At 44.0% G+C, this 26,825-nt stretch overlaps 1 protein-coding gene across 6 annotated transcripts in view; it reads left to right on the top strand.

Annotated features, from left to right (window-relative positions):
- The window catches only part of ZZEF1 (zinc finger ZZ-type and EF-hand domain containing 1), a 108,311-nt gene that overhangs the window by 23,670 nt on the left and 57,816 nt on the right, over positions 1-26,825 (top strand). For 4 of the 6 annotated variants that reach the window (XM_058676318.1, XM_058676316.1, XM_058676317.1 and 1 more), the window contains exons 3-18: positions 793-987; positions 2,323-2,494; positions 4,199-4,398; positions 5,718-5,928; positions 8,488-8,604; positions 9,481-9,659; positions 11,637-11,735; positions 14,648-14,739; positions 15,119-15,267; positions 16,567-16,678; positions 18,382-18,594; positions 19,530-19,630; positions 20,081-20,250; positions 21,132-21,265; positions 24,157-24,227; positions 25,007-25,121. In XM_058676318.1, the coding sequence (XP_058532301.1) occupies positions 793-987; positions 2,323-2,494; positions 4,199-4,398; positions 5,718-5,928; positions 8,488-8,604; positions 9,481-9,659; positions 11,637-11,735; positions 14,648-14,739; positions 15,119-15,267; positions 16,567-16,678; positions 18,382-18,594; positions 19,530-19,630; positions 20,081-20,250; positions 21,132-21,265; positions 24,157-24,227; positions 25,007-25,121 (2,330 nt within the window). The remainder of the gene's footprint in view (positions 1-792; positions 988-2,322; positions 2,495-4,198; positions 4,399-5,717; positions 5,929-8,487; positions 8,605-9,480; positions 9,660-11,636; positions 11,736-14,647; positions 14,740-15,118; positions 15,268-16,566; positions 16,679-18,381; positions 18,595-19,529; positions 19,631-20,080; positions 20,251-21,131; positions 21,266-24,156; positions 24,228-25,006; positions 25,122-26,825) is intronic. The other 2 variants (XM_058676319.1, XM_058676315.1) reach the window with 1 other exon arrangement.

The following is a 26,825-nucleotide window of genomic DNA, read 5'->3' as shown; positions in this document are numbered from 1 at the left end:
GGGCAGGAGGCTGTTCTCAGTCCTGTTCGTTTCCTGTTGAGGTCTTGGTGTGTCACCTGAACCTCACCTTCCATTTCTACGCCCTCCTTGGAGGAGGATCAGATGAAATGATGTGCGTGGAAATGCATTACAAATTCTAAAATGCTGTCAGGAATTGTGTTGGTGCCGTCATCTCGCTTATTGTAAAAGCAGTTATGTATTGAACTTTAATGTGGCACATTATTTCTGTCTTATATTCCTTAGGCAAAGCTTCTTTTAAAAACTGTTACTACTTAAGCGCTTATGAATTTTGAAGTTTGAACTGACACAACATTATTCTATGTCTTCTAGAGATGAAGTGAATTAACTATTTTTTAAAAGATTTATTTTATTTGTATTGGAAATTCAGATATACACACAGGAGGAGAGACAGAGAGGAAGATCGTCCATCTGATGATTCAATCCCCAAGTGGCCTCAATGGCCAGAGCTGAGCTGATCTGAAGCCAGGATCCCAGAGCCTCTTCCAGGTCTCCCACGTGGGTGCAGGGTCCCAAGGCTTTGGACCGTGCTCGACTGCTTTCCCAGGCCACAAATCGGGAGCTGGATGGGAAGCCGGGCAGCCAGGATTAGAACCAGCACCCATATGGGGTCCTGGCTTGTGCAAGGCAAGGACTTTAGCCAGTAGGCTACTGTCGTGCCAGGCTCCCAGATTGTTTTAAATTTAGCTCATTTTGATAGGCTCCCAGGCAGAGGAAGTGGGAGCCATTATGGTGGCTTCTTTAAAACCCTTAAAATGTCTGGTGTCTATTTAGGTTTCACGGATATATTTTCGGAGTCAAAGGAAAGCCTTGACCTTCATGCGTCGATGATCCTGCGCTTCCTGCACCGCAACCGCATCTCCAGCACAGTGATCCCATACCCGCTGTTGGAACACTGCAACAACGTGTGCGCCATGCGATCCTCCGTCCTGAGGGAGTCCCTGGAGCAGCTGGTGCAAAAAGAGAAGGGTGCGTGTGTGTGTGTGTGTGTGTGTGTGTGTGCGTGCGTGTGCGCACGTACATGTGCATGCGTGCGTGTTGGGCAGGGGGCCATCATGCCTTCTAAAAGTAGTGTTTGCTAGGATGAGCCAATGCTTACCTTAAATTCTGGAGACATAATACTGGCCAGTTTGTGGTGTAAGAATATGATCTATTTTGCTTCCATTCTCCCTCCCATCTTCTCTCCCTGTTCTTTCTAACACAGCTGGTTCCTTATCACTGAGTTTGTTGCTCTCACGCCTCTTCAGCGAAGTCTTTTCTTGTTCTAAATAATCACTCTGCTCCATTTCTCTGGTCACGGCCACCTTTGAAGGTTTAATGGTCTCACTAACATCTACCATCTACAGTTGTGGCATTATGTATTTGCTTGTCCCATAGAAGGTAGGGAGTGTTTATTGAGTAACTGAGGAAAGCTGCTGAAGATTGAATAATGGCAAGAGTGTGAGCTGCATATACAGGCCTGTGGAAGAGCATGGAGTCGGAATAGGCCCCAAAACACGTGGGGAGATAGCAACAGGTAATGTTAGCTCTGCAGTTCAGCGTGGGAAGGGAAACTGTCAACAGATGGGGCTGGGACAGCCAGGCTGCCATTTGGAGCAAAGACTTCAACCAAAAACGAAATGGTAAGAGTACTACAAGGCAGTATAAAATGTATATAGCCTCTCTAGTAATGAAACACAATATCTACAAAAGATTAATAAATTAGACTATATTAATACTTTCAGCATCTTCACAACAAAAAGTGCAAACAGTGAAAAACAAATGACATTTTAGGGAATATAAATGTACTTTGTAACATGTTAATTACCCAGTTGACTACATTTTTGGCAACTTACAGGAGAAATTTTAGCACTGATGTTTTGTTCCTTAGTTTCTTCATCTCTAAAATGAATTAATACATGGAAATGTATAGAAAAAATGCCAAATTCATATTGAAACTCAAGTACATGCTGGTTATTATATGTGCTCAAATAAGCACGTTATATAATATAGGGGAAATATGTGAATTGATAAGAAGTTTACTGACCAAAAGGAGGACTGGGTCCTGAAAAGCCTCATTCATCATTGAAGATACACATTGACAACCAAGATGTCATCGTCTTCCCTTGGCATGGCTCTGTCAGTGATTTTTGTGTTGGCCTGTGAGGAGGAGCCAGGGCAGTACCTGGCCACTGGGCTCCCTGGAAGGAAATGTTAGTGAGCATCACTCTTTCTGATGCCAAGTGTTTCTGTTCGGTATTTTAAATTACTTTTTTTCCTCCTTATGGAAATATCATAAGATAGACTATTTCTTTTGTCTTGCAGAAAGCCCTGGAGATTTAACAAGAAGCCCAGAGATGGATAAGCTTAAGTCAGTTACGAAGTGCTATGCATATATAGAGACATCCTCCAACCCCGCGGACATTGACAAGATGATAAATGGAGAGACATCCTCCTACTGGCAGTCAGATGGCAGTGCCCGCTCACACTGGATTCGGTGGGTACTGTACTCTGTTTTATGAGGTTTTCAATGTTTTCTACTAAATCACCTTGTTATTTCCGATGCACTTTAAGAATTGTGCTGAAGGAACCGTGTAAAATTAGGTAACCTGGTTCCTGTGTTCGTAAACATGAATTATCACTTACTCTCTTAAAGGGAGAAATAGTATTTGACTATTTTGTGGTAGTGATTTCAGATCTTTTCTGCTAGTTTCTCAGAATGAGCAAAGGCCCCCTCTTGAGTGTAGGAATTAAGGTGGCGCTGAGGACAGCTGCACCTCTGCATCGAAGGCCTGGCTTCACTAGCTGTCTCCAGCTCTTGACTCCAGCTTCTTGTTACTGTAAACCCTTGGAGGTAGTGTTGATGGTTCAAGTAATTACGTTCTGCCACCTCCAGGGAGAACATGGACTGGCCCAGTCCTAGCCATTGGGAACATTTGGGGAATGAAGCAGCAGATGGGAATGCTTGCCCACTCACGATTTTTCCCTCTCAAATAAAATAGAAACTTTTTTAAAAGATTTATTTATTTATTTGAGAGGCAGAGCTAAAAAGAGATCTTTCACCCATTGTTTCCCCAAGTAGCCCCGACAGCTGGAGCTGCACCAGTCCAAAATCAGGGGCCAGGAATTTCTTCTGGGCTTTCACATGTTATGCCAGGGCCCAAGCGTTTGGGCCATCATGCAGCTTTCCCAGGCACGTTAGCTGGGAGCTGGATGGGAAGTGGAGCAGCCAGGACTCAAACTGGTGCCCATATGGGATGCTGGCACTGCAGGTGGGGGTTTTTTCCACTGCATAATACTGCTGTCCCCAAGGAAATATGCTGTGAAAAAATCCACTGTATGCAGCTGAGTTGTTAAAAAGAGGGAGTCTTTACATATGAGAAGACTCAAAATGTCCAAGAGAAGTACAAATTTATGCAAATATAATGTATGTATTTCAAAACATTTTACACCAAAATCTACTTGTCTTTTATTTCCATTTTCCATGAACATTTTGAAGTATCATGTATACTCAGTTCAAGGGCAGCTTTAACATCTGCTTCTTGCTAGACTAAGATATTTTGTTAGCGTATTTGTCTTGTCCCTTCCTGCTTATATTAATATCTTGTGAGGAAATACAAAATTAGTCTCAAGTGGAAAGATTTCTAGAGTTTTGGGAAGATCATAAGGACTTTGAAATTTATAACCAGCATGTGAAAGTAATTCCTGGTAGGAAAATCAATCTATATGTTTATTATAAGATCATTGAGCTAGGACTTATAGACCCCATCAGTTCTTTTGTTTTATTTTTATTTATTTATTTGAATAGTAATTATACTCAAAGATCAAGATATAGAGAAAGAAATATTGTCTTTCAACTAGCTCACTCCCCATATGGCCACAGCAGCCAGAACTGGGGCTGATCTGAAGCCAGGAGCTTCTTTGGGTCTCACACTTGGGTACAGGGACACAGTTACTTGGGCCATCTTCTGCTGCTTTCCCAGGCGCGTTAGCAGGAATCTGTATTAGAAGTGGAGCAGCTAGGACTCAGATGCCCATATGGCATCTGCTATGCCAGTGCTAGTCCCATTGCTAGTTTTTGATCCATTTAAGCATTTATAGATTCTATTTTCTATTTTCGAACTGTGCCACAGTGCCTAGTCCCCCCTGCAGTTCTTGGCCTATACTAACATTTGCATATTCCATTTTCTGTGTTTTCCAGTTTGAAAATGAAGCCAGATGTTGTGCTGAGGCACCTGTCCATTGCAGTGGCTGCCACTGACCAGAGCTACATGCCACAGCAGGTGACAGTAGCTGTGGGGAGGGGTCCCAATGACCTTCAGGAAGTCCGAGATGTGCATATCCCCAGCAATGTGACTGGCTACGTGACACTGCTGGAAAATGCCAACATCAGCCAGCTCTGTGAGTTGCACACAACAAGGGCATGGCCCAGGGAAGGGATGAGGGCCTAGGAATGGAGAAGTTCATTTTCTCTTGCAATTTCATTTGCTTCTCATTGTGCACATAAAAATGGTCATTATTTTGTTTCTTCTGTGTTTTTAGAAATCATGGCAATGCATTTTTTTTTAGTTATAAGTATTTTATTCCTGTTATTGGAAAATTAGAAAAATATAGATGACAAAAGTACTATAAGTCCTTCTGCCTCAGAGATTGTCATTGTAACTGTATTGGTGTGGGTCCTTCCAGGCCTTCCCCTGTGTTTATGTATTTATGTGTGCACATAACCACACATGCATTTTTTTTTATAAAATTAGCTCTGTGTGTGTATTTATGTACTTAAATCTTTGCATATTTTTATGAAATTAATGTTCTGTATATGTTCTTTTGTAATGTTTTTTAATATGTTGTCATATCATGTATTCATGAACACCTTTACTTAGTGTTGTAATACAGTGCCTTAATTTAACCTGCCTTTTATTATTGGACATTTAGATTGTTTCCAGTTTTATATTATTTGAACCTTGCTTCACACCTAGCATTTTGGAAATAATCACAATTCTGTGATTTCTTTCCAGGCTTATTTCATTCAGAGAGCCGGAATGCTTCATGTTTTGTCTCATTTCTTCTAATGCTTTCCTGGGCCAAAAAGACGTGTTTTTTGCTCAAAGGAACTGAGGCCTAGGGAGGTAGAGTCTTTGTGTCTCACCCCTAGGCAAAGAAGTAGTTAAGTTTGTGGAGTAGAAGTTTCCTGTCTTACATTGTGGTGATCTTTTCTCCAAGTTGTGTCCTTTTTAGCTTGTCATCTCCTGCTCTCCACTAAAATAAGAAATTGTGACAGCTCCTAAAAGTGAGTCATGTCTGTGGCACCTATTTGGATTTGATTATGAGCAAAGAAATTGTCACAGATGCTCATGAACCAGCTACTGCTGCGCAGCTCAATTAAAACTGCAGAGCTATAGGAAAACTAGAAAATTTTCTTGCCTTGTATTCGAAATTTTTAAAATGTTCCTTATGTGATTTCCAAGACTCATAAATTCCTAAGAGTTTTTGTGATGTAAAGATTTAAACTCACCTTAACTTATAGTATTATTCATATAATCCCTTAGATTTGTCAGTGTTTTGAGGACAAATTTATCCTATACTTGTTCCATCACACACATTTATTTCTGACATCAAAGTTTACCTTCAGAATTTTCTTCAAAATGTCAATTACTGTTTTGTTTTTGGCTGGGAACCTAACATTGACTGACAGTTCTAAATTTGTTGTTTGTGTTTGACAGATGTCCAGATTAACATAAAACGTTGTCTTAGTGATGGCTGCGACACCAGAATCCACGGTCTCAGGGCTGTTGGCTTTCAGAAAGTTAAGAAGTCTGGGGTGTCAGTTTCAGACGCTTCTGCAATATGGTATTGGTCACTGCTGACGTCTCTGGTGACAGCATCTATGGAGACAAATCCCGCATTTGTCCAGACAGTGCTGCAAAACACACAGTAAGTCACTCTGCTTTTCAGCGCCACCAAGGGCCACTCGTTTGCACCTCTGTCTCCCTTTAGGGAGTGTCACTCAGCCACCTTCATCCTCTGGGCTCAATCAACAGCTCAGTCCCATGGTTTTCATTTTGTGCCTGTCAGCTACCTGCTGCTGCTTTCTTTGGCTAATGTCCTGACTTCCCAGACTTGGAAGAAGCACACTTTTCTCCTTGCTGTTCCTCATCAGCACTCTGAGTGCACATTCTTATGAGAGGGTCACTGGGGCTGTGGTCACATTTACATGGTACTTAATATTAAATAAAACCCGTTCAATTGCTCCCTGTTAATTTACCTGCCAATGGAGAAATGTATATGTAAAAATTATCCCTGTTTTGTAACTTTTGTTGAGAACACGTGACCAGATGATGATGAATCAATTTGAGTCTGTGTCTTTGGACTCAGGTTGAGCTGTTTTCACTAATGAGTAAATATTTAAGAAAGCTGAACTACTTTATTTTGAGATATAGAGTACCTTGACTTAAAAAAAAACCATTAGAGGGCCTGGCGCGGTAGCCTAGTGACTAAAGCCCTTGCCTTGCACACGCCGGAATCCCATATGAGTGCTGGTTCTAATCCCGGCAGTTCCACTTCCCATCCAGCTCCCTGCTTGTGGCCTGGGAAAACAGTCGAAGATGGCCCAAAGCCTTGGGACCCTGCACTCGTGTGGGAGACCCAAAAGAAGCTCCTGACTCTTGGTTCCTGATCAGCTCAGCTTCGGCTTTTCAGGCTACTTAGGGAGTGAACTAGCAGATGGAAGATCTTTCTCTGTCTCTACTTTTCTCTGTATATCGGACTTAAAAAAAAAAAGATACTACATCCCACATTGAAAGTCTGGATTCAACCTGAACTCAGCTTCCCAATAATGCCATTCCAAATAATGCTTGGGGAGTGAATTATCAGCAGGAAGATCTTTCTCTTTGTCTCTCCTCCTCTCTGTATATCTGACTTTCCAATAAAAAAAATAAGTAAGTCTTTAAAAAAAAAAAACTGTTAGAGCAAAAAATCCAAGTGTAACGTGCAAGACACAGACCACTGGTGTCAGCAGCAGTATTAGTGTTGTGAGTTCAGTTATTTTTACTCACAGGCATTTTAATGTAGGTTTCGAAGTAGTATCCAGAAGAAGTTGATAGTACTATGTTTTCTAGACTTCCTTTTCCTCCTTAAATATTGACCTATTTGAAAGGCAGAGTAACAGAAAAAGGTCTTCCATCTTCTAGTTCACTCCTCAAATACCTGCAACAACTAGGGCTGGGCCAGCCTGAAGCCAGGAACCTGGAACCCCATCCAGGTGGGTGGCAGGGCCCCAAGCAGTTGGATCATCTTTCCCTCCCTTCCCAGGCATGATAGCAGGGAGCTGGATTGAAAGCAGAGCCGTTGGGACTTAAACCCAGGGAATATAGGAATGCTGGTGTCATAGGTGGTGACTTTGCCTGCTGTGCCACAATCCTATCCCAAGAATACATATATTTTAAAGTTTATGTGCCTACTCAGTTGTACAGTTCTCATGCAATGGTATTTTCATGCACTCCAGAATGTTAAAAACCAATGATTAATACTATTCTACAATTGAAGAACAATTTTTGAAAAAAGATCAGTTAAAGGAAAAAAAATAGGAAAAAGAATAATTTGGGATGTATTCTTTAAGTGATTGCTTGAGTTAGTAAAAATATATTCTGCAGATAATTGCAGCTGCCCACACTAGTTGGTGCACTACGTCTGGGGGGAGCTGTCAGCGCTGATGTAGCCCACAAATGACTGTTGTGTTGATGGAAAAAGAAATTGGAGCAGAGTGAAAGCTGACCTTACATTAACATAACAGTGTTGTCTCTACTTTGATGTGTTGAAACTAAATTGTTCTAGGCTTTCTCCTTACTGTTAGCATAAAATAGCTATCAGTTGTACAATTTTTTGTTATTTCTTACATATATTCATGTCATATGTTCAAAATTTTCGTGTTATCTGCCTCTGCACAGTCTGACACGTTAATCATTATTGTGTAAGTTTGTTAGGTGACTGTTAGGTCAGAGACAAGCTGTTAGGGAGTTCAGAAAGGTACATGTACGAGGAAACAGCAGGATAGACATAAGGATGAAGGCCAAGAAACATGACCCAGGAGTCGAATAGTGTACTATTCAGGAGAAGTGAAATTCATGACACACTTTCAGATCCACCTAGAAGCTGGTGAATACTGGCTGACAGCCAGGGCATAGGAAGTCCAGGGTTTTCTGTGGCGCGTGTGTTCTTTGCTCACACTTTGTAAAGGGAATGTTGGAATCCACAGAGTTAAATAAGTTTTGCTGAGGAAAATGAAAGTTCTGAAGAAAAGGAGTGAAATAACCCAATTAAACTACTTAGCAGTGTGTCTACTGGGGAAAAGCCTAGTTTATTATGTTGGGTGCCAGATTCTCTGTAGACATTCTAACTGTGGACAAGGGTTGATCATAAACAAGCTCTTGCTGGTTAGCGTGTGTGTCTCGTTTTTATGCCTGGCCGTGGCTGAATTCCCACTTTGCCTCCCAGGAAAGCCCTGCAGCACATGCCACCACTTTCCCTCTCACCAGGATCTACAGATTTTTCAACTTTCCTCTCTCCCAACGTTCTGGAAGAAGTGGACAGTTTCCTCCTAAGGATAACTAGGTACAATCAAGGTTGGGAAGTGAATTCTTGCTGGGGATTAAGGGCATATCTGCTTGTGTTATTATTTAAAAAATATTTTTTAAGCTTTTAAAGATCACTAAAAAGGACTCATTTTTAGTAACTGAAAAGAGTGAAATGGTGGTTCACCCATTTTAGTGATACGTCCTGCCATGAAGAACTGGGGCAGGGGTGGGGACGTGGAGGTGGCTAATCCTGAGTCAACCAAATACAGCTACAACCAAATACAACCAAATACAGAAGTACTCCACTCGCTGTGATCCCCACCTGAGGCCCCTCACTCTGAGCCTGCCTACTCTGCTCCATGGGTCCCCTGAGCCTGATTCTCTATGGAACTGGAAAAGAGCACATTGGGAACTTGCTAGAAGGGATCACATGATGAGAGGACCTCAGGCGGCTCTCAGCTCATCTGTGTATTAGAGATCACCCTGATGCCTAAATCATGGGAATGGTTTAAGTGTAATGTGTTTAAGAAGCCCGAGAAGTGTGAGATGAAGTAATGTCAACCTTTTGGTACTTCAAAGAATAAACTCTTAACTCTGATCTGCACAGTTCTTCACTCATACAGCTCCTTAACCACACAGCCTTGTCACAACAGCACCTTTATTTTGGTGTTATTGGTGCTTATCAGTCACAGTTATGGAAGTAGCTGTGGTTGATAACTTCCTGGTCCTCTGGGTTGATTTAGTTTTTCCTTAGGTAATTTTAAAGAGTTTGAAAAATTATTTCTTGTAAAGATACAAAAAACATATGATAGGCTAATTTTACTTACTGTGGCCAGTTGTATGGGGATTTGTGCAACCTGGATTTTCTCATGTTTTTTTAAGAAATAGAGTTTTTTGTTCTCTGTTTTTTTAGCTGCTGTTCTACACCAGAAGTAGAACTCACCCTTCTGGCTTTTGCGTTAGCAAGAGGAAGTGTTGCCAAAGTGATGAGCTCTCTGTGCACCATCACTGACCACCTGGACACACAGTACGATGCCTCCTCCCTCATCTCGTCCATGGCATCAGTGAGGCAGAACCTGCTCCTCAAATATGGTAAATGACCTGGGCATGCTGAAAGGGCCAGCACTGGACACATCCCCACCACGGGACCTCCTAACATCTTGTAGTATTTTTGGGTAGTTATTGGTCTGCTTTGTTGCAGTTGTTCCATGGTCCCTGAATGAACTTATCCTTTGAGGATGAGACCTTGGGCTTGGGAGGAAGAAAAAGGAGATTGGTTTATTTGTGACAGAAAGGGACCCTGAATGTCCCTGGGCTGGACTCCCAGAGATTTCCTGTCATAATCACATAACATTTGGTGACTGCCTGAGCACATCTTTGGTGAAGTACAGGAGAGTCTTACGTGTATTTACTGAGAGGGCTAAGAAGCTGGAGTCCTCATTGGAGGAAGAAGGAAATTGGGGAGACACAGTGCAGGGGTGTGCTTTTTTGAGAAGGTATCACTCTGCACCCCCTTACAGTGGCCAGCAAGGACTCACATCCGTACCTGCCATTGCTTTCCCTTCAGCCAGCAGTATCCCATCCTTGCATTTTCTGTGGGCCTTGTATTGGTCCAGCACAGGAGCCCACACAGCTGCTCCCAGTTGGCATGTGAGCGATGATTTTGGTGCTTCAAAGAATAAACTCCTAACTCTGATTTTAACTCTGATCAGTGTTGAAATTTTTATTACCAAGTACAGTAACAGTACTGTCATGTTTCTGCTAGATTTGTGTACCTTTGTTCCCTGCCCCCCCCCCCCCCAGATTTATTTATTTGTACTGACAAGGCAGATATTTAGAGAGAAGGAAAGACAAAAAGATTTCCATCCACTGGTTCACTCCCCAAATACCTGCTATCTGGTCCAAAACCAGGAGCTTCGTCTGGGTCTGTCACATGGGTACAGGGTCCCAAAGCTTTGGGCTATCCTTTATGGTTTTCCCAGACCATAAGCAGGGAGCTACATGGGAAATGGAGCATCTGGCTCACAAACCAGGGCCGTAGGGGATGCTGGCACTTACAGGCAGAGGATTAGCCAATTGAGCTGTTGAGCGAGCCATGTACCTTTATCTTAATAAACTTAATGGTTTATCTTATGTTTCACTTTTAAAGCCAGACAATTGACATTTATCTAATCTATGCTCTAAATACGGATTTTTTTTTTTTCCTTTTTCTTTTTAAAAGGAAAGAGGTTAGAGGAGATGTGACTAGATGGGAGGGCTACCTAATGTCCAGAAACTTTAGTGTTCTTTAGAAAGATTTCCCATGCAGATGGATGGTGGTTTAGCTATGGATAGAGGAGGACTGCAAAGGGAAGGCATACATTACTTAATGTTCCGGACTATGGGTAGGTAAATGGTCTTCATTACATTATTAAAAGAAAAAAGATTTTTTGTCATTGTAGGAAACGTTGATTCTTACAGTTTTTGAAACCTCCAAAACTTGCCTGGAATTTAAAGTGTTTATTTAGTTTCATCTGCCTGAAAGGCAAAGTGACACAGACTGAGGGTTCCCGTGCTTTGCCTGGGGTCACTCAGGAACATAGGCTGTGCTTGTCTCTTACAGTAAAACACTAAGGTTTCGTGTCAGATTTTGTCTAGTATCAGTGCCCTATTTTAACTTTTGAACAGAACATTTGTGTATGAATGTATATATGAGACAAAGAGCTCCCACCTACTGATTCACTCCCCGAATACTTCAGCAGCTGGCATGTGGCCAGGCTGAAGCTGGGCCAGGCTGAAGCTGGGAGTTGGATGTATCAGTCTGTTTCTCCTGTGTGGGTGACCAGAACCCTATTACATGAGCCATCATTGCTGACTTCCAGGATCTACATTAGCAGGCAGCTGGGATCAGGGGCTGAGCCAGGCCTGGGATCTAGCAATGTTGATATGGAATGCAAGTGTCCACCACTCAGTCTGACACCCATGAGTGGGCAAACTTATAGTTAGCTACCTGGGTGGTCACACACACTCTACCTCGTTTTTGTTTCTTTCACAGTGCTGGCTTCAGGCTTGTTCTCTTTTCTCTGTCAGGTAAACCTCTCCAGTTGACTCTTCAGGCCTGTGATGTTAAAGGGAAGGAAGATAAGTCAGGCCCTGAAAACCTGCTTGTGGAACCATGGACAAGGGACGGTGAGTGGTGGCCTGCCTGTGTCGTAGGTGACAGCTGTGTGCAGTTACAGTCTCATCTCTTTCTGTGTTTCTCTTGGTTTTTTTTGTTGTTGTTGTTGTTTTGTTTTGTTTTGCTTTCTTTGAAGATAGAAACAAAAATTTATCCACCATTTCCCTCCCCAAATGCCCACCTACTGAAACCAGGAGCCCAAAGCTCCAGCCTACTTCCCACATGGGTCACAGACACCCAAGTACTTGAACCATCAACAGCTGCCTCTCTGAGTGTTCATCAGCAGGTGTACGGGGAGTAGTGGAGCCAGGACTTGAACCCAGATACTCAGATATCTATGACATATGAGCATTCTGAGTAGCAATATAACTGCTATGTCAAACACCCACGCCACTCTCCAACCTTTTTGACATTCTTGAGGTGTGCAGTCTTCATATCAGATTGCTATTTCAGTTGGTTGTGACTTCTGAATAGTTTGTGTGTCTAGGTGTTGATGACCAGCCCTAACTCTGGAACAGAGGGCCAGAAGTATCTTCAAAACTGATGTTCTCAAGAGTAAGGACTCCTCCCCTTGAACATAAAAACTTGCTGTTTTTGAGTTTAAGTTATCTTTATTGCACTATTTTAAAGTATTAAGAAGCTCAGTGGATCAGTGGCACTGAGTGGTGGAAACGTGGTTTAGGAGGAAGGTCGCTCTGATGTGGCCGATCAGCGTTGGGCACATAGCTGCCTGTTCCCTGGTGATGTGCAGTACTGGCTGGTGCACTTCTCAGCTGGGCTGGTGGCCACCTGAATCTTGCTGACTTAATACAAGAAGAGGAACACTCCTGCCATTACCCAGCACTGAAGGCTCTGGCCTTCCTGCCCTGGACTTGCTTCCCTGGGGCTCTGCAGCCATACCTCCTCAGAGATTCCTAGTGATTGCTCTTGGTCCTCTTTCCTGTGCTCCTCTTCAGCACTAGTGAAGTTAAAGTCTGTGGGAAGATAGTCCTTCCCAGCTGTACCTTCTGTCCTTGGTGGGCCTCCTTTACAGGAATTTTGCTGTGGTCTTCCCTGAGCAGCTAAGCCTCTGCAGAGACATTTCTTTCGTTGTCTGTCTCCTGGCACGCTGAAGGCCATGACAGGCATTGAGCCACCTGCCAGTGGCTTGGGAGGCGCCATGGCAGCTCTTGGTCTTTTCTCTCCCTTACCCCTCCATCCCCACTGTAGGAAAGACAGGACAAGGCATCTCTGCCAAAGGCCCTCTACATTTTTTTCCCATGCATTTGAAAGATGAAAATTTTCAACTCTGAAGAATGCGTAACAGAATCTTCCTGACTCCTGGTATGGGAATTCTTTAAAAAAAATTTTTTTTTATTCATTTGGAAATTAGAGAGAGAAAGAGAAAAGCAGAGACAGAGAAAAATAAGGAGAGATCTTACCTTTACTAGTTCACTCCCCAAATGCATACTACAGCCAAGACTGGACCAGGCTGAAACCAAGAGTCCAGAACTCAATCCAGATCTCCCACATAGAAGGTAGGAACCCATGCACTTGAGCCATCACCTGTGATTCCTTCTAGGGTGCTGATTAACTGGAAACTGGAATCAGAAATGGAGCCAGGGGTCCAGCATCTTAGCGTAAGGGGCTAAGCCACCACTTGTGCTGTTGGCATCCCATATGGGTGCTGATTTATGTTCTGGTGGCTTCACTTCCTATCTAGGTCCCTGCTAATGGCTGAAAAATGCCTCATATACCTGGGTGTCTGCCACTCATGTGTGAGAAACCCAGATGAAGCTTCTGACTCATGGACTCTTCCTGGTCCAGCCCTGATCTGTGAGGCCATTTGGGAAATTAGCAGGTGGATAGAATCTCTCTCTTTTTCTCTTTCTGCCTCTCCTTCCCTCCTTTTGAAGTGATATGGGAGGCCTGGAAGAAGCTCCTGGCTCCTGGCTCCTGGCTTCAAATCAGCTCGGCTCCGTCCATTGTGGCCACTTGGGAAGTGAAACAGCAGATGGAAGATCTTTCTGTAACTCCTCCTCTCTTGTAGATCTGCCTTGCCAATAAAAATAAATAAATCTTTTAAAAAAAAAACCTAAATAAGAAATATATATATTTATTTAGAAGGCAGAGTTACAGAGAGAAAGATCATCCATCCACTGGTCCAACACTCACATGTCAACCACAGCCAAAGCTGGGGCATCTGGAGCCAGGAGCCCCTTCGGCGTCTCCCACATGGTGCAGAAACCCAATGACTTGGCCACCTTCCACTACTTTCCCAAGTGCATTAGCGAGGAGCTGGATTGAAAGTGAAACAGCCAGGAACCGTATGTTTATTATTCATTAGGAATAATCAACTGCATTTCTACACAACACAATTTTAATTTCTGTGGACATGAGTCATGTACATTGATATCTGTAGTCTCTAACATAGAGAAGTACACAGTGGCTTGGAGTCAGTGTAAGGTGGAGGTAACCTGAGGGGTGCATGAGACAGGACACCCAGGGATCCCTCTTGTCTGTTTCACAGTCTGCTGGTAGAATGGCATACTGACTGTATGACCTCTTGTCCACTGTCAGTCCAGCTGTGGCTTCTGGAGCATCTCAGGAAGATGATTGGTTGCCAGTCTTGTGTCTCTTTGGAGTAAAGTCCTGGTCTTTGAAATGTATTATTTCTTTGCTTTTGGAGCAGGGCTTGCCTATAAGGTTGTGGGGATTGTGCCTGAAGAAGTTGAACATGGCTGGCACTCTGCCTGCATAGAGCTTTGTCAGTGGGTTGCATCTGTCCAAAGGGAAGGGACATTTTTTCCTGATTTCATGAAGGTACCAGATGGATTACCTCCCCACTCCCGCCTCAGGGAGTCTCTTGGTCTGTTTTTATTAATCTTAGGTCTTGAGGTTATTAAAATGAGTTGTTCATCCTAACTTTAATGTTTCCCTTTAGGTTTTCTTACAGAGAGTGGAAAAACCAGAGCAAGCACTATTTTTTCTACAGGAACTGACTCTGCCATCCAAGTTACACAAATCAGAATTATGGTAATTCCCCTGCTACCTTCTTTAAGCCATGTCCTTATTGCTGTTTCTTAGTAAATGGTTTTTATTTCAGAGGTCCATGTCCTTGGTTTTTATCACACATAAAGTGATTGTTGTTTACTCTGCATCAGGTCTGAACAGAGGGCAGGGATGCAGGCAACATAGGTTAAGTGTTGTCAATGGTGAAAAAATAAGAATTGAAAAAGTTAGGAAGCGTGTCTTGGGCACTAGCTCTTTTACTTTTCTAGGACTTAGTGTGTTTGAAATGTTCAATTGTTTTGATTTTGCTTTAAACTGTTTGAATTTTGCCATATTGTATGTAAACAAAATGGTGACAGGACTTTTGCCAGTTGGTAGACTTTGTGCTGCTTTCCATTTCCAGGTCCGACGTGGTGGCATTGGTGCACAGTGTGGGTTAGTGTTTGCCTATAACTCACCTTCTGACAAATTCCATGCAGAAGAACACTTCAGAAGGTTTGAAAAATATGACAAGTGGAAGCTTCAGGAGCTCAGACAATTTGTAAAAAGCAGGTAAGAACAAAAAATTTTTAAAAATCTGTGTAATTTGAAAGAATTTTCATTCTTTTTATGATGAACTATACTCTCTTGCCTTAGTAGAAAATGTGCCAGCAGCCCACCTCAGTAGCTGTAGCATTCACTCTTCCTGGAGTGTACATGAAGATGTTAATTTTTGTTCATACCTTCTTCCACTGACTCTTCTGTGAAAGGGACACATACCTTCAGAATGATTGGATAATGAGCTGGGCCCAGGCTCTAGGTGGGCGGCCTCAGGTCCTCAGTGTTACCCACCCACCGGGAAATTTCCCCCTGCCCACATTCTCCTTGCTCCAACCTCTTTAAGAACTATTGTTATTTCAGAAGTATTAAGTAGGCACCTACCAGTATCAGCCTGATTCTAAGCACTAGAGTCATGAGGAAATTGGCATCATTCTTGCTTTTATAGAGCTTATTGTTCAGCTCAGAAGACAAGAAAACTTGCAATGTCTAATTTTTGGGAAGGCTGTGTGGAAAGGGAAGAGCAGATACGAGGCCTAGACGTAGAGTCTGGCACACTCTCAAGGTTAGGACTGATTGCTGAGGTCTCCTGTAAAGTGGAGAGTGGTGAGCAATGAAGCGGGATGGTCAGATCATTAAAGAACTTTTTGTCTGTTTCAGAGCCTAAACCCTGTTGTATCCTTAAAGTTAGCCAGGAATGAGAATAGATTGTACTGCTGATGAGTTGTAAGACCAGTTCGGATTATACTGTGAGTAGCATGGATGGCAGGAGAGCAAACATTAATAGGGCAGATGGTGACCTTGGCTAGAGCAGTAGCAGCCAAGATGAAGTGCTATAGACTGATGAAGACACATTTGAAGGTGGAAATAGTAGGACCTGGTGACCAGACAATGTCAAGTGGGAGAGAGAAGAAAGCTTGGGCTGCAGTGGGTCTGTGGGTTTTACATTCAGCAAGTAGAGAAATTGGCAGTGCCATTCTCTGTCATACTAACTATTCTAGGGAGAAACAGGTCAGTCCCAGCTGCTCCACTTCTGATCCAGGTCCTTGCTAATGTATCTCAGAAAGCAGTGGAGGACGGACCAAGTGCTTGGGCCTGTGCCACCCATGTGGGAAACTTGGCTGAGAAATAGAGAGGAAATTTCCACTAATTACCATGTGTCTTCAAAAAAGTACCATGTCCGTACCCAGACCTTGATTCCTGATTGACAGGCCATATGAGTATTTGCAAGTTAAATGTCACTTGACTTATTTGTTATGCCCTTGAGCAGTTTGAAAATAAGAAAATGTTATAAGATTACCCTTGTGTTTACAGGATTGGTTGCTCATCTGCTGACCTTGGAGAGGATGATCCTATTGGCTGGTTTGAGCTGGAGGAAGAGTGGGATGAAGTGGATGTGAAGTTACAGCAGTGCAGAGTTGCCAAAGTAAGCATCAGTGAGCTGTGCCCTTCATGTTTGCACACTCTCCTCTTATTTTGTCAGTATTAATTTCATGCTGATTCTGTGCTAACCGTATGCCAACACTGGAGCACCAAAGATGAGTCAGTCCTCATCGAGTCCATGGGCCAGAGGGAGAGAAAGACTTATAGGCCAATGTGATATGATCTTTGAAAAAGGGAGATAAGGGGGGAGCTATTGGAGTCCAGAGGAAGAATATCCAACCAACCTGGAATTCTTTTTTTATTTATTTATTTTTTTAAGATTTTTATTTTTATTACAAAGTCAGATATACAGAGAGGAGGAGAGCTAGAGAGGAAGATCTTCCGTCCGATGATTCACTCCCCAAGTGAGCCGCAACGGGCTGGTGCTCGCCGATCCGATGCGGGGAACCAGGAACCTCTTCCGGATCTCCCATGTGGGTGCAGGGTCCCAAAGCATTGGGCCGTCCTTGACTGCTTTCCCAGGCCACAAGCAGGGAGCTGGATGGGAATTGGAGCTGCCGGGATTAGAACCAGCGCCCATATGGGATCCTGGCGCGTTCAAGGCGAGGACTTTAGCTGCTAGGCCACGCTGCCGGGCCCCAACCTGGAATTCTTTAGGTAAGACTTTCCAGGAAAGCCACAGCAGCGCCAAGTTTTGGAAGCTGACTAAATCATCATTGTTAGTCAGGCTGCAGTGTGCAAAAAGCATTTAGAGTCCAACGAACAGCAAGTGCACAGGCCATTCAAGAGAGGTGTGTTTCCAGAGCTATGAAATAGTGATTGGCTCCTTTTTTTTTCTTTCTTTCTTTTTTTTTTTTTTAATTTAAGTGTAAATCCCAGGCTTAAGTAAGGCACTCAACAAATCTGAGGCCCTTATCAAGGGAGCTTCACTGTAAAGTGGCAGTTGCTGTGCACAGAAGTTGAGCTTTGAAAATGGCCTTAACTTTGAGCAGACAAGACTACTTCCGGGCCCGTAGTGCATAAGCTGCATATGTCGGCTGAGGGCTTTTGACATGGTTCTGTAGGACATCTGTTTTCATCCCATACCTGATTTTCGTTTCAGAAGGATTGTCATAGAGCAAATGCACTTCTCTTCCTCTCTCTTTTTTGTTTTTTTCATTCCTAAAAAAATATTTATGCTTATTGGAAAGTCAGATATGCAGACAGAAGGAGAGACAGAAAGGAAGGTCTTCCATCTGATGCTTCACTTCCCAAGTTGCTGCAACGACTATATCTGAGCGGATCCGAAACCAGGAGCCCAGAGCCTCTTCCGGGTCTTGCATGCGGCTGCAGGGTCCCAAAGCTTTGGGCCGTCCTTGACTGCTTTCCCAGGCCACAAGCAGGGAGCTGGATGGGAAGTGGAGCCGCCGGGATTAGATCCGACACCCATATGGGATCCTGGTGTGTGCAAGGCGAGGACTTGAGCCACTAGGCTACTGTGCCGGATCCTTTCTCTCTTACCCTGTTACTGTCTTGGAGGGGGAGACTTGATCCTATTAACCTGTTGTGAATTTGATCCTAACCTAATACTCAGCATATGTATTGGTTTCTTCCTGCTTTGGGTGGATACAAATACTGTCTGCCCTTGGCTGTGCAGAATGATGCTGACAGATTACTAGCATAATCGGGGAAACTCCCGGAAGGCTTCTCCCTTTCATTTTAGATGTGTGTTCTGACTGCCTTTGAAATCTCTTTTGTCCTCTCTAGTACTTGATGGTGAAGTTCCTCTGCACCCGTCAGGAAACTGCAGAGCGTCTGGGAGTGCAAGGCTTGACTATCAGCGGCTACCTCCGGCCTGCAAGAGCAGAAGCAGAGCAGAGCATCCCTTGTGCCCACTGCAGGAAAGACACAGACAGTGTCTGTGGGGCCACGCTGCTCCTCAGGACCCTCCAGTTCATCCAGCAGCTTGCCCATGACCTGGTAGGGTTTCCTCAGGCATTAGACTGCATTCCTTTAGATAACCTGAATGGCAGTGCTAAGAAAAATGAACACTAGCCAGGGAGACCTGGCCCTGCCAGAACTGTGCAGGCATTTCACTGCTGCTAGATGACCTGGAAAGGATGACCCTGGGCACTGATGGCACAGCCAGTGGATGGCCCAGTGACCATTGTGGGGTCTCCTGGACTAGACCTAGAAGCGCATACTAAAGATCCTAGCCGTGGTTGTCCTAGGGTGACAAAGCAAGTTCATAGGTGTCTTGTAATTCTGGGAAGATATTACTAAAGTTTGGGTCAGTTTATGGTAAGTACTAAATAATGTCAGAATTTAACCTGATTTGTGTTTCTGCTACCAACTTTTAGTCGCTAATAAAACATAGTGACAGCTCATCACAGGAAGATGCTTACAGCCATGGCCATAGTGTGTGTGGCCTGCCGCTTCAGGGCAGCCACAGTGGCTAGTGACTCCGTTGATGGGTAATCTGTTGTTTGTTGTTTAAGTGTCCTTTCACAGTGAACAGAATTCGGGGTGAAAGAGTAGCTGGTTTGTTTGCAAAAGAATCAACACCTTCTGCTCACCTGCAGGGAGGGGCCAGACAGACTCAGCCCAATCCGATGGGCATGCCTTCTGGGTGTGCTATGGTCAAGTCAGCAAGCTCATATGTGTGTACATGTGTATGTGTGTGAGAGAACACATGTGTATAAATACACTTAAAGACATGTGAGCGTATATACTGCACACACTTATTTCAGAAAGTTTCACCCCAGAAGTAACTGGTGACAAGCATCCTAATGGGTTAAGAATAAGCATCAGTTGTATGGGAATGTCACCCACGTAGAACCGCTTCATCCCTTAAAATGAAAAATAAAAGATATCACAATATTTCTCTGACTTATTTTTTCTTGTCTTTGTTTTAGGTGCAGCAAAAGGAAAGTGGCTTAAAATATAAATCTTTTCTGGACTTCGCGGGTCTTGATTTGCAGATCTTCTGGAATTTTTACAGTAAACTAAAGAAAAAGTAGGTCAGGATTTATTATACAGTGATTAATTGTAACAAAACTAAAATATAAAAAATGTTTTTTTAACACATTGTTTGAAATTATTATCCAGCCATGTAAGGTGATATGAAACATAAATGCATTTTGTGTGCAGTTTTGGTTCTCATCCCCCAGGCATTTTGGTAAATATACCCAAATATTGTAATATGTGAAAAAATTCAAAGTCCACAATACTTGTGGCTGTAAGCACTGGGCCTGTCTCCTCCTAGAGGGGCAGGATTAGGCATGAATTTCCTTCCCCTCAGGGACAGAGTGTCAAGGATTCTGTGTCACAGCCTGAAGGCCAATGCCCCTTTTCTCTTTCCCCTCCTTGCTTGTCACTCTTTCCCTGAAGCCCAAGGCCTGCAGTGTGTCCCTGAAGGTTCAAAACACTTGCCCTCCTGCCCTCAGACATTCTTGTCCTCCTGCAGCCCAAGGGAAGACTGCATCTGTGCCCAGACCTTGCTTCTGCAGCTGCTCCAGAGCTGCTTCCCGGTGCTGCAAAGAGACTCACTGGCTGCTGCAGAGGAGGGAAAACCTCCTACCCAGAACCCTGAAGCCGTGGCAGCTGCCAAGGAGCTCTACATGCACCTGTGTGATGGTAGGCAGTCAAAGCTTTCCTTGAGTGTGACCTTAACGCCGTTAGCCCACAGGCCTCTAGCTTTGGAGAAGCGGAGGGTCGGGGAGGAAGGCCCTATGGTCATGCAAGGCAGAAGCGGATTGCTCCTCAGGAAAGAATGCTTCCTCTAATGCTGTTTTGTGTTGTCCTTCTGTAGTTCAAGATTTATTCCTTCATCAACCGACCTTTGCCTCTCAAATGCATGATTGTGTTATATTGAGAGCAATTGCTGTCAAGCTAGCCAGCCTTACCTTCATCTAAGACAGTGGGGTAAGACTGGTAGATTTAGAGGAGAGCTTATAACGGTAAACTGAGGACAAAGCACACATGACTCTTAAGTTATTATTTTTTTAAAGATTTATTCATTTTATTACAGCCAGATATACAGAGAGGAGGAGAGACAGAGGAAGATCTTCCGTCCGATGATTCACTCCCCAAGTGAGCCACAACGGCCGGTGCGCGCCAATCCGAAGCCGGGAACCTGGAACCTCTTCTGGGTCTCCCACGCGGGTGCAGTGTCCCAATGCATTGGGCCGTCCTCGATTGCTTTCCCAGGCCACAAGCAGGGAGCTGGATGGGAAGTGGAGCTGCCGGGATTAGAACCAGCGCCCATATGGGATCCCGGGGCTTTCAAGGCGAGGACTTTAGCCGCTAGGCCACACTGCCGGGCCCTCTCAAGTTATTTTTAAGGCTTTGCCAAGTTTTATTGCAAAAAGACAGGGAAACAATGACATAAAACCTGGTGCATTCAGTCCATGTTTTAGTTAAATGTAACAGAGAATTTCATGCTAATCCTAGTTGACATATCTTCTGCGTCAAGAAAGGGGCTCTTTTAAACTGACTCCACTGTTCATTTCTCTCAGTGGTGGATAAGGCGACTGGAGACTCAGTGCCCGTGGAGATACTGAAACAGGAAGTGAGGAACACCCTTCTCAATGGGGCTGCCGTCTTTTTTCCTGACCGACAGACCCGGCGGAACCATCTCTTCACCATGATGGTAATAGTTTACTGAAGGGGGTGGTTCTGTTCCTGACATCTGCAGGGATGCAATTTATCACTTTGGTGTCTCTAAATATTTTGTCAGTTTTTCACTAATACCTACTGATGCAAAGCTTGTGTGAGACACAGCTGTTAAAGGCCATGGCAGTGTGCTCAAGGTGGGAATAACAGATAATCTCTGTTTTATAACCTAATGTCTTGCAGAGTGACAATACAGTCCATCAGAATTTGCTTCTCACCAAAATTTTATTGTTGCACAATTTAGAATGACTAGAAAAGTAGATGACTAGAATGACTAGAAAAAAATTGTTTAGTAGACTCCCCTTGCCTCCCTAATATACTCATCGCAATTATAAGTCACCCAACAATTATTAACTTAAGGTAATGCCATTTTGTCCGTAGTACACCTTACCCACTCTTTCCTCTCCCTATTCAGTATTATCTGTAAGTTAACCTCTGATTTATTTTATTCATAACTTTTAGTATATGTCTGTAAAGATTATTCAACCAAATTGTGATCTCTCCCTCCTAGACTCACTTCTTTGTGTTATTCAGACATCTAGTGCAAGGGATGAGGAATCCTTCCACTATGTAGAAACATGCTATCAGGTGGAATGTGCTGTATATAAGGTCCAGGTTTTTGGGTTTTGTTTGTTTGTTTGTTTTAAGGCTTATTTGTTTACTTGAAAGGCAGGGTTGCAAAGAGAAAGACCCTCTATCTATTGTTTAACTCCTCAGATAGCCACAACAACCAGGACTGGGTCAGGCTGAAGCCAGGAACTTCATCTGGATCTTACATGGGTGGCAGGTCCAAGCACTTGGGCCATTTTCCACTGCTTTCCCAGTTACATTATTGGGCTTGGATCGGAAGCGGAGCATCCAAGACTCAAACCAGTGTCCATAAGGGATGATTGTGTTGCGGGTGATATCTTAGCCCATTCTACCCAACATGGGCCCCCAAGTTTTTAATTATGAAGGAAGTAATTTATATGAAAATTAATTTGATACATTAAAAACACACATACTGATGTAAAACAGCAAAAATATCTTCTTTAGATCACACCAGAGTGGGTAAGGGTGTACAAAAAGCAAAATGATAGACCAATTATTACTTACAAACATAGAAGAAACGCAAATGAAGTGGTAAGTAACCAAGTCAACAGAGGAGCAGGTGATGGTCACATTGGATCTGTCCTTGGAATGGGATGATGCTGTAACATTAGAAAATAAGTAAGAGAAATCAGAGTAAAGAAAAATAATTAAATGCAGAAAAATTTGGATGAGGATTAAAACTAAACACTGGAAAATTGAAGGTGAATGGATGGACATCCAAAACTTCAATAAATGTAATTGATGGTGGATCACTAGATGCGTTCCTTTCAAAATGGGTATAAAACAAGGCTGCTTACTGTCACCACTGTCCCTGTTTGATGTGTTAGAAGGCCTAACCAGGCCAGCAGGACAAATTAAAAATAACAAGTGCATGGGATTGGCTTTTTGGCATAGTGGGTTATGCTGTTGCCTGCAACGCTAGCATCCCAGTGTCCCTGTTCATCTGCCTGGGAAAGCTGCAGAGTAAGGGTCCGAGTGTTTGGGTCCCTATAGCTGCATCAGAGACTTGGAAAAAGCTCTTGGCTTCAGCTTGACTCAGCCCCAGCTATTGCAGCCGGCTGGGGAGTGGACTGGCGCACAGGAGATCTCTCTGTGTCTCTTCCTCAGCCCCCAAGTCTGTCTTTCAAACAAAGTTTTTTGTTTTGTTTTTTAAAGACAGTTGAACAGAATAAGACAAATAATAAATACTAATTAGTTGCAGATAATGTAAATTGGTTTTTTTAATTGAGATAACTAATAAAATTACTTAAATTTTTTTTTCCAAAAAAAGCTAGAAAATTCTTTCTGTGTGCAGCAATCAATTAGCAAACATATAGAAGCTCTGGGCTACAAAAAGGCCTGGAGAAGCAAAGGCAGAAACAAAAAAAGCATAGGCTTGTCTCCTCGTGACCAAGGGTAACCATACAGTGGGATGCAGAGGAGAATCAGGTTAGAGGCCAAGTAGTTGCTGAAGGTTTCAGAGAGGAATCAGTGTAATGTGTGTATCAGCTAGGAGATTCCTTTTCCCACTGTCAGTCACAACCTCTGACAGCCAGCAGTCAGCCTCAGTCAGTGGACTGCCCGTGGTGACCTGGACTATGTTCTGCTTCTTTCCTAGAACTGTTCAAACAGGGTAGCAAATGACTTTTGAGCAAGCATGTGTCCCACACATAGAAGTGTAGAGAGGACATCTGACCCTTTCTTGACACTGTATTAAATAGCACTGCCAAACTGTTTCAATGCTTCTCCAGGAAATGGTGTTCATCGTGACTACGTCTGAGTTGCCAGTCCCCGCCTCCACCCTGTGCCAGGCAGATGCTTTGGTCTTCAACCCCCAGAAACTTCCACTTGGTTCCTTGCATGGAGAATATGTTCCAGCAATTTTTTTAGATTCAGAGGATAATGCGTACCCAGGAGTAACACCATAGTCGTTATCGATGCGACCCCTGTGACTGTTACCTAACTGTAAACCCCCAGGACAGAGAGGAAATGAGCATCATGCCTGCCTTTTGTCTGTGGGATGGCCTGGGGATAAAAAGTGTGTAGTTTTTGGAGGTTCTATTCCAAAACATCAGCATCAGGCCTTCCCATAGGAAAACCTGCAAATGTTAACTTTGCCTTTGAACAAATGTCAGCCTTCCACCATCTGGCTGGTTGATTCTTAGCATTTTAGTTGTGAGGCTGTCTGCTGCTCCGGCTATCTTCCAGTTGGGGACCACGGGTGGTGCTGGTTGATGCTGCTTTGGATCTTTAGAATGTCAAGAAACAGATGGTTCAATATAGTTTCTGATTTTCTAGAAGAATGTCACCGAGCAGGAGCACAAGCAGTCCCTTCAGCTCACTTTTCGTTCGCTGTGCACGTATTTCAGGTAAGTCTGTCATTCCCTGAAATTGCCAATGTTCCAGAACTTTCTTTAGCTTTCCCTTCCTTCTTATGCTTTAGAATAGTATTGCCCCCAGCTCAGATTTCTGAAGTCACTGTTGGGCATAGGAATCACCGGAGTAGCAGTACACTAATCTTGTCAAGAGCTTAATCCCTGTCCCAGTGATTTTAAGACAAGCGAGTTGAGCCCCTGGAGCATGTCTAAGTGGTTTCCTGTACTGAAGTTGGAAATGCAGCTGCATGAAAACCCACTGTGACAGCTGAATGGTAGACTGCAGAAGTAAGTAGGCCAGAGGAGAACTTGGAAGTACTTGCATGTTTTGACTACCAAAGCGGCCACTGGGCCTGTAGGCTGCGTTAGTGGAGGGAGGCAACAGATAGCCTGAGTAGCTGCCTGCATGTCACACTCTCCCTGTGTGGATGCCACATTAGAGGACTGTCTGTATAAAGCATGTTCAGTAGTAGTAGTGAGGATGAGAAGACCCTGGAGCTGTCATGAGGGGCAAGTTTGAAGATGCAAAAAGTTGATTGCCTGCAGTGTCAAGTTAGCAGCCATGAGATCAGATGCATTTCATGTCAGTGCCCGAAGTGGCTGTGAACAGTGACAGTCCCAGCTGGGGCCACACCCTCTACCTGAGTCCCAATCTCCCATCCATAGAACTGACACTGAAACTTTCCTGGATTATTTTTTGGAACCTTTTGAAGCAAGAAGTGTGAAAGTGCCCTTCGTGGAGCCAGGTATCCTGACCCTGTGTGTCTTTGCAGTGATAAGGATCCAGGCGGCCTTCTGCTGTTACCTGAGAAGAGCAACCTGGCGGACACCAACGTCGTCGAAGTGCTGGCGGTCATGAACACTCTGCTGTCTGTTGCTGCCCGAGAGGTACCTGCTTGCTGCCCCTGTGTTCCCCGCCTGTGCTTTTAGGAGCATGGGATCTGGCACTCCCTGCATTTCCCTGTTTGCCCTTTATGCTGTGGGTGTGCCCAGCTGCTGGCCCGTTAGCAAGGCAAACCTACAAGCAGATTAGGAGACCCTCCCTGTCCCTGGGTGATCAGCCAAGGACAAAAGTACGGAAATACTGAGACTTGCTGTGAAAGAAGAATGAATTTGTACCAAGTCCCCTCGTAATGCCAGAGAGCCAACATGTAGATACATGTTCATGGTGTGTGTTTTGTGAAGCATTGTTCTAACTTTAAAAATATTTGCATAGCAAATTTACATAATAATCAGATCTAAAAACATTTTCCTTTTCCTGTGACAGTCTTTTGTTTTTGCTTTTTTTTTTTTTTTTAAACAGCATACAGTGCATGCTTCCCCTGGTTTACAGTTATTCTGCCTAGGGTTGTTAGCAAAAATGTAGAGTTCTGGGTCCCAACCCCAAGCCAGTGGTCTGGTATCTAGGGATAAGGTTTAAGAACTGCACTTTACCATGGACCCCAGGAGGTTGTGAAGTGGTAGACCCTACCTATGCACTAGGGGCTGGTGCAGACTCTGCTTCAGACTAAGTGGGAATTTGAGAGTAGGAAAAGGCTGTGCTGACCATGAGAGGTGAACTCAAGGAGTAGGCCAGCGTTGTCATTAGACAGCCCTGGCAACACAGCATGACTTTGCAGCAGTGAGCTCAGTGCCCTGCAGCGTGTCTAGGAGCAGGCTTCCTGTGACCAATAGGGTGGGAGAAGAGCTGGCCACAGGCGTTATGAGCAACAGTTGAAGTGAAGAAGAGGAAGTAGAAGTTACAGGTGGACAGTGGTGTGTCCCACAAGACAGTGACAAGAAGGGGAAGAGCAGGTCCTGGGAGGGAGATTGATAATGGCTAGATTCTGGCAGGCTGGGTTCAGGGTTCTTTGGACCTAGGGGTAGGAATTATATTCAGTAAAAACGGGGGATGCCCTCACATCATCTAAGGGCTTCATGAGAAATATCCACAGAGAAGAGGTAAGCAGGAGAACAGGAAGGAGTGGCTGAAAAGCAGAGGGCCAAAACAGAGGGAGCAGAGTTGCTGTCGGCAGTGGTTCACAGAACCCCTTAGGCTACACGTAGAGGCCATACTTTCCAGTGAACTGCTGCTGCCTTCTGGGAGTGGCGTCAGCAGGGGCAGTAGAATGGGAGGGGGAGGCAAAGTAAGACCTGAGCAAGTGTAGATGACTTTTCTCATAACACCCAGAAGAGTGTGAATGGGTAGGCAACTTAAAGAAACAGACTTGGGGGCCTGGCGCAGTACCTAGTGGCTGGAGTCCTCGTCTTGCATGCGCTGGGATCTCATCTGGCCACTGGTTCATGTCCCAGCTGCTCCACTTCCATCCAGCTCCCTGCTTGTGGCCTGGGAGGGCAGTAGAGGACGGCCCAATGCCTTGGGACCCTGAACCCGCATGGGAGACCCTTGAGAGGATCCTGGCTCCTGGCTTCAGATCTGCTTAGTTCCAGCCATTGCAGCCACTTAGGGAATGAGCCAGCATATGGAAGATCTTTCTCTCTGTCTCTCTCTCTTTCTGTAGATCTGATTTTCCAATAAAAATTAATCTTTAAAAAATATATATTTTTTCTTTCCTTTATATATATAAAGATATATATATCTGTAAAAGATAT

The sequence above is a fragment of the Ochotona princeps genome, chromosome 17 (assembly GCF_030435755.1).
Source record: "Ochotona princeps isolate mOchPri1 chromosome 17, mOchPri1.hap1, whole genome shotgun sequence".
Taxonomy (NCBI): Eukaryota; Metazoa; Chordata; class Mammalia; order Lagomorpha; family Ochotonidae; genus Ochotona; species Ochotona princeps.
This window is presented reverse-complemented; position numbering and strand designations above follow the sequence as displayed.